This window comes from Alligator sinensis, unplaced genomic scaffold (assembly GCF_000455745.1).
Source record: "Alligator sinensis unplaced genomic scaffold, ASM45574v1 scaffold386_1, whole genome shotgun sequence".
NCBI lineage: Eukaryota > Metazoa > Chordata > Crocodylia > Alligatoridae > Alligator > Alligator sinensis.
This window is the reverse complement of record NW_005841996.1, coordinates 764845-772895: the sequence shown is the minus strand read 5'-3', so window position 1 is coordinate 772895 and position 8051 is coordinate 764845. Positions and strand designations below refer to the sequence as shown.

Here is an 8051-nt window from a genome sequence, read left to right as displayed (position 1 = left end):
CCCCCCCCCCCCCCCCCCCCCGACCTCCTGCCAGCCCACTCTGCCTTGTCTCAACATGCTGCAGTCCCCAGCACATGTATAAACACTGCCCCTGGGAGCAATAAACTCTGCCACAAACTGCACTAGAGTTTATTGCTACATTCTAATTGCATGTGTAGAAGCACCCATGCTGGCCAAGTAGTAAAATGTAGAGTCTACCCAGTCCAAGCACATTTGTTCAAGGGAGGATTTAATGTGCATCTAGACCAGGGGTGGGAAAAATGCGGCCTGGGGGCCAGATGTGGCCCGCCAGGCCATTCTATCTGGCCCATGGGGCCCCTAAAAAATTTAGAAAATTAATATTAATCTGCCCTCAGCTGCACCCTTCGATGGCTTGCTGAAGCTCAGTAAGTGGCCCTCTGCCCAAAATAATTGCCCGCCCCTGATCTAGACCTAAGATTTGGGTAGCCCAGCATAGGATAAGTGGGCTTCTTACTCTCCTCTTATGCTTTGGTGTGGGGAGGGAGGGATTTAAGGGGGCAGAACAAGTTAGAGCTTAAATGTTGTAGGTAGCACAAAAATGTCTGAGAGAAAAAATCTTTTTCTCTAGTATTACATTTATTTTATGTGTATTTGACAGCATCTGCTATAATCAGTTCCGTTGTGTCTCTAATCAGTTTTTCTGTTACTGAGTCTTTTACAAAGTAACAAAATAGAGAAAACACATTTGAAAAGTAGAAAAAACAAGGTTGCAAGAATCACAAAAAATTGCAGTGTGACTCAAGCACAGGTTACTAAATAACATCGTTAGTATATAAATGTGTGTGTACATATACATATACATACAGATATATATACATACACACACACATATATATATTCTTCACTTTAGTTTGGCACTGTCCCTTTAATGGAGTTACTGGGAGTGAAATTTATCATAGAAGAAAAAAAAGAAAGAAAAATAACCACTTTATTAAAAGCTTTATTTAATGTAGTAGTCGTTTTAGAGTGATGGTATAGCCGTGATGATCCAGGAATGATATGAGAGGCAAGTATATGCTAGGGGTGATATTCTTTATTGAACCAACTGTGTGAATCTGGATTAAAATACAACTAGATAAAGCTTATGTCGTTTATTTTTGTATTTCTATTGTTATATTGCCTGCTTAACATCGGCCCATTTCACAAATCCCTACTGGGAAATGCCTACAAAAAAGTGTTTGATTTCAAAGTATGTTTTTGGCTGAAGGAGATTTGGTCTTCAGATGGTTAACAAAGGCAAGCAGGCTTTGAAAAAATATGTACACTTGATATATAAAACATGTTTTCATATAATGCTTTGAAATCAATGAACAGAAATTTAGGTCAGTGTAGTATATGGGGAGTATGTGGTGTATAGTGACTCACAGTCATGTCATGAGTAAGGTTTGGCAGATGATGATGTATTCAAAGTACAGTATGTCCCAACACCACAGTACTTGTGGCCCCTTGAACATTTTGTGTCTGAAATCTTCATATGTTTAGTAATATTTTGTTCTGTACCACTTGTTTGGAAAATACTGGTTTTTATCCTAATCAGGTTCATGTTTCTTTTGAAATGTTTTTTTTCCCTGGAGAGAAAAGCAAACCATTTGGTGATATGTCACCAAAAATGTGTTTGCAGTTCTGGACTCAGTTCTTATTTCTGAGTTGCACTTCATCAGAACGTAGGTCATCTGCATTTCCCTGTCCCATGATTGATAAATCGTGATGTTGCCGCACACACGAAAAATTCAGTTGTTTCTAGGAGCAGTACATGGATTGCTCCTGAGGATGTACTCTACCTTCAAAAGGAGGCTGCATTTCTATCAGTTTCTTATTAGGGTGATGCTTCAGTCTTATCTTATGTTCTGTACTACTAATGATGTTAATTATGAAAAAGAATAGGGCTGTAGTTATGAGAAATTAATGTCATATAATCTAATACAAGCTGGCAGAAAATCTATCCACATGAACACAGAGAAAAGAACATTTTATGTAAGAAGTAACTACACATGAATATGACTATAATTAGAGAGCAACAATTAAAATAGAATTCTCATTTTCTGATATGACTAAATTCTTTAGCTAGGAAGCCTCTAATTATTAGGCAGTAGCATTAAGAAGCACGTGTTCCTCATGGTATTAATGCCAAATAAAGTTTAAATGTCAGCTTTTTCTAACAAGCTAGTTTATATATTAGTGTCAGATTTAGAGACCTGATAAAAAAAGAAAAATAAGAAATCAATTGATACAACAACAAGGAGCAATAAATATCCAGTAAAGCAATGTTTCTGTTGTGCTGTTTTGTCATTTTTATCACTCTCTCAAACTTTGGTTGTTGCTAGCTTATGGAAAAAGTAACCACAAGTAAAAATGTCTGATATGTAAATATATGAAATCTTTATGCCAATGAGCTACTCTCTCTTTGATAGAAAGGAAAATAGGCAAATTCATAGCATAATATGAAAAAGTTGCATTATCCATTGACAATGCCTTGTTTTATTTAGAGTATGAAGGATCTGGGACAGAAGTTCAGAGAAAACACTCAAAATGTGGAGTTTGCAAATATAGGGCTGAGTGTGATGAAGATGCAGAAAATGTTGGGTAAGTAAGTAACCTTCCCTCAAAAGAACAAGTGAAAAAGAAAAAAAAAAAAAGAAAGAACATGATTATAGGCCTGCAGGAATCTTTATTCTTAATATTCTTAATATTTGACATGCTCCAGCTGTTTGGTAGAATTGCATGTGGACAGGGATTTACATGTAAATGCTTAATTTTCACTTTTCTTTAAAGCCTTCTTAAGTGGTTTGTGCATCCCAGTTGCAGAGATCTGCTTTCAGATTGATTATGAGATGAGTGTAATTTCTTGGGCTATTAATGAGGCATAAACAGTGTATGAAGAAACCTCTATCAAATATCTTCCAGTCAAAATAGCTTTACTGAGATATCTACTCAGGTAAGAAGAAATAAGGAATGTGAAATTGCAAAGATGTTAATTATTTTCTCAGCTGAAACTTTTTAGCTGACAGTCCATAAAATATTTCACATGGTTGCTTCTGCTAAAATAGCTTAGATTAAAATAATACGTTGATCTGTTGATATGATACAGTAACTTTTTTCCTGGTTTGTTTTACATTTAGCACACACCTTTTGGAAAACTCTGATGAATAGAAAAAAAAATCAGACAGCTGTCAGAAATCAAAAAAATGAACAAGCAGTGAACATGTTTTAGATAATTTAAAGAAAATCCATAATGCACTAGCAGATTTGCAAATGTAGTGTATCAAGCACTAACTGACAGTCACAGTATATTCATTTTTTATTTAACAATATCCTTTCACTGCTGCCATGCCAGTTTGATAACATAGTCATGTGGAGAATGGCACCTCAGCATGACTTTATGAGACATAACATTGTATATGTACAAAAAAAAAATCGTATATTATGAGAATGTAACCACCAGTATGACGCTTAACTTTTCATAAAATGTATTCACATAGAAATAATGGGTGCCTATACGTGAGCCAGGAGGCTGCTCCGATGCTCTGTAATTACAGCGCATCAGATCAGGCTTGATTAATCAAGTCTGCTGGAGCATGGTAATTACCTCATTCCAGCTAGCCTCCACGTCTTGTGTATCAGCATCACCATGCTTGAAAATGGTGGTGGGGCCACTTTAACTAAAGCTCATTCGAGGAGCTTTAGATAAAATACCCCTGCCCCCATTTTGAAGTGTGGAGATGCTGATACACAAGATGCTCTGGGCATTTTAATTAGAGTGGCTCTTGGAGGAGCTTTAATTAAAGTGCCTTTGACTCCCAGAGCAGATGTAAAAATGCCCAATGTTGCTCCTTATTATTTGCTTGTTGCTCTGCACTCAAATGAGCTGTAGCCAGTGTCTGAAATAAAAAGTCTTCAACATAACTAGTTGGTTTTAGTTACCTCTGGAGATATCTTTGTAAGTTTGTTTTTGCACTGGTAAATTTTCTAAAAGGTCTAACATTAGCGAAAGCATAAGTATTTGTTAGATATTTGTGGAGTTGTGGTTCTTCCTGGTCTAAGTAAGCATAAGCTGTTCTCCACCTCTTCCTTGACTACTGTAGGGAGAACTCCTTTTTCCTGATTTTAATTGCTGCAGGTACAAACACACACACACAGGTTTCAGGAGGAAGCATTCAAAAATTAGGAAATGCCAGAATGAAAGTTGCGATCTACTTATTCTGTCACTTAAGTAACCCAGATACCTTCAACACCCATTTTTTTGCTTTGCAGTCTTAATTTGATCACTGTGAGGCTGCTCCGATCTGCTGTAATTCCAGTGCATCTGCTGGGGATAGGTGCTATAAGGCCATGGTCCCCACCTGCCTGACACTTTACTTGGATAAGCCCTGGGGAAAATCGGATAATACTATCACTACCAACCTCAGATTTTCTTCTCTCACCTACCATGTCTTGATGTATAGTCTTAACCCTTGGGAGTTGGATGGAGGCTGGGTAACAACTCGGTCGGGTCTCCTTGGGGGTCTTTCTTTGTGGGGCTCCTCCTCTCCTTACAACCTACCCTCACCACCTCCAGGATTACACATCTGGGCCTGGATCTTTCATCGGCTGACGGTGCCACTGGCTGTTACTTGCTAGTATAACGAATGAGATTTATGAGTTAAGCTTCTTCATTTGGGTTCCCTGGGAACGTTCTTAAATCAATTAATTACAGGCTCCCAGTTCCTCAATTAAGATGTGTGTGCTTGGAGTAGTCCTGGCTTCTGTCTCTGCCACCTCAGTCTCCTCCCAGCTGTCCTGGAGCAGTTCCTTCAGAATCTTTCTTCTACCAGTTGCAGTCCTCCCATGGCTCCCCCTCTCTGGTGCTAGAAATACCCGTCCGTGTGGTCCCTCTACCAATCTGGAGGGAGCACATGCTGCACAAACGTGGTGGCACACTCCATGCTCCAGTGGGCTTGCCTCCATACCTGTGGTAAGTGCTTCCTGCTCACAGCTCGTGGGGCTTTTCTCCTGCCCCGCTCTCTTCCCGTTACAGCATTGGAGCAGACTTAATTATTCAAGTCTGCTGGAGCGTGGCAATTACTGCAGTCGAGCAGCCTCCCACGTTTCATGTATCAGTGTCCCTGTGCTTCAAAATGGTGGTGGGGGCACTTTGTCTAAAGCTTTTTCAATGAGCTTCAGACAAAGCACCCCCACTGCCATTTTGAAGCTCAGGGATACTGATACACAAGGTTCTCCAGGTGCTTTAATTAGTTTAGTTCAATTAATTTAATTGGTGGAGGGGTCCTGGCAGCCCCACTACTTATGGCTGATTGGCTGGGAGGCAAAAACTGCAGTTTTAAAAATGCTGCAGTTCTTGCTTCCCGATGGCCCTGCTACTTGCTGCTGATTGGTTGGGAGGCAAAAACCGTGACATATTTAAAACTGCTTTTTTTTTCCTCCTGGCCAATCAGCAGTGAGTGGCGAGCAGCAGGGCCAACAGGGTTCCTCTGCCAATCAGCAGTGGGGGTGAGGGGGAACACATGGCAAAAACAGCAAAATTAAAGGAGCCACTACTCAGTGCATTTCTGCTGTAATTTAGGTAGGTTCCTAACTATATAATAATCTTTAGCTACGTGATCAGATACATTTTTTCAAAAAGACCCTGTTTCATTCAGCAAATACATTGGGTACTGCTCAGTAAATGAGATAGCTATTCAATTCAGTCTCATTATTCAGTGGATAGCCTCAGGCTATGTTTACTGCTTGCTGCCCAGACTCTGCATTAAATCTAGAATTATTCATTTCTTCATGGCTTTTTGAGGATGCTCATCTCCATAGTATATGAGCCTTACAAGCATAAATGCATTTACCTTCACAACACCTCTGTGGTGCAAGATGGTGTGAATATTCCTGTAATATTACTATTATGGATGAGGTGACTTGCTTGACACTGTGCAGGGAACCTGGTTATAGATGGTGGGTCTATACTACAGGATGCAGTGCACTGTAAAGATATCCAAGCTAGCTTTAAATTAGCTGGCTCAGATACCAGTGGTAGTCTGGCTGCAACAGCATATAGCCTAGTGCAAGCTCACTTACCTACAACTAAGGCAAGGGTCTTACAAGCAAACAGCCTCATTGTCTACATATAGCTGATTCATTTCATTATACTTGAAGGGGCCAGGGACCAGGATTCTGCGTGAAAAAATTATATGTGAAAACATTGCACATAAGCTAATGTGCAAAAAGTATGTGAAAAAATATGTGAAATAGTATGGTGAAAAATAGTGCGTCAGGACAGGCTATATGAAAATGCATATATATGCACAAGAGAACAGAATTAGGATCCAGCAAACATAAAGTTGGCACTACTTTTTAATTCTTGATTTTGTGATCTAAATTGTATTTTAGTTTTTTAAATAAAATTTTCAAAGTTTAGGTTTTAGAAAGCAAAAAGATAACAAATTCTACTTTGTACAAGTGACTTACCTTCCACAAAACAGTTTGATTATTTTAAACTTCTGTTCTCATTGAAGAAACTGAGCTGAGATCCTTGAAGCTGTTCTTAGTTGGGTTTTTAAAACATTCCAGCTGTCTCTTTTCAGAATTTCAATATATTCTTTTATTACATAAGTTCACACATAGTTTGAAGAATCCATGCTTTCAGTTTGTTTGATCGTTCAGAAACAGTAGATAGAACATATGTGAGTGCATGGTAAATGAAATGCTAAAATATGAACAACTTTATCACTTCCACTGTCTCTGCAGAAATTTTTATTGTTGCTTTTAATTTTCACTGGACTGATTAAGAAAAAGAAGTGAAGTTTGAGCAGATGGTTGTCAGAAATTGCTTGGCACAAATGTTCAAATGAATGCAAGTTGGTACACTATGTAATATTCCTGTATATACATGCAGCAAAAAATCACGTTGAATAATCTTTGGAAGGTTTTTATCATTATATTTATTTAATGTATAACCAATAATCATAATTTTTAGGATTGAAGCCTAAATCTTGTTTCACTTTATATCATTTCCTATAGATTGTTATTGAGCATGCTCAGTATTTCTGTGTTGTGGCCAGGCAGATGTGTAGGGATATAGGACTGGCCACATGGAAGGTCGGACAGACACCAGGGGCACATGTGACAGACCTCTGCTCTGACATGTGCTAATTAGCAAGCATTAGAGCAGACTTAATTAATCGAGTCTGCTGCAAGTCTGCTGGAGCATGCTAATTAGCATGCATCAGCAGCCTCCACGTTACATGTATTTAGCATCCCTGCATTTCAAAATCGTGGCAGGGGCGCTTTAACTAAGGCTCATCAAATCAATTTTAGTCAAAGTGTCCCTGCCGCCATTTTAAAGCATGGGACGGACTACATGTGGTGCTGTGGTCACTTTAATTAGAGTGGCTCTCAGAGCCTCTCTAAATCATCCCCACTCCACCCTGGAGCATGTATATAGATACCCCAGCAGTAACAGGTGTTAAATGTCAGAAAACATCTCTCCCCCTTTTAGACCACTCTCTAGCCCTTCTTTTGAACCTGGCACCCTGAAAATCTTATTTGTTCATTCAGTAAACACCAGTGAGAAATGTTCAGTCCTACTGGTATAAGGGGTCCAGACTAGAACCCAGGTTCTACAACCTTATAGGATAACATTTAGCTTACAAGGCCACACATACTTGCTAACTTATATTGCTCTTCCTGGTCCCACATATAACCCTCTTGGAGCTCCCCAGCGGGCCAGATTTAGAGACCCAGGGCCTCTTTCCCACCCCACCATCCAACAGGTTGGGTTGACTCCGTTGGGTGATTCTGTTTTGCCTTGGAGCCAGATAGAATTCCAAACTGTGTGCAAGTGCCAAAAGCTGCAGTTATTTACATGCCATTTAGCTTATAACATGAAATAAGATTTGGCCTTAAATGTACAAGTTTAAAAGCTTTTAAATAGTGTACAGTTAGCATCTGTGAATTCACAAATACAATCTTAAACTGTAATACAGTATATTATTATGTATCATTCATACAGCAGTCTCATCTTGTTTCAGATATGAAAGAACCAGTTG

The 8051-nt window shown here is 39.1% G+C and overlaps 1 protein-coding gene across 1 annotated transcript in view; it reads left to right on the top strand.

Annotated features, from left to right (window-relative positions):
• The window catches only part of TMEFF1 (transmembrane protein with EGF like and two follistatin like domains 1), a gene marked incomplete at its 5' end in the record, with an annotated part of 237487 nt that overhangs the window by 194490 nt on the left and 34946 nt on the right, over window positions 1-8051 (top strand). Inside the window, one exon of the mRNA XM_025201481.1 lies at window positions 2508-2604. Coding sequence (XP_025057266.1) covers window positions 2508-2604 — 97 coding nt within the window. The remainder of the gene's footprint in view (window positions 1-2507; window positions 2605-8051) is intronic.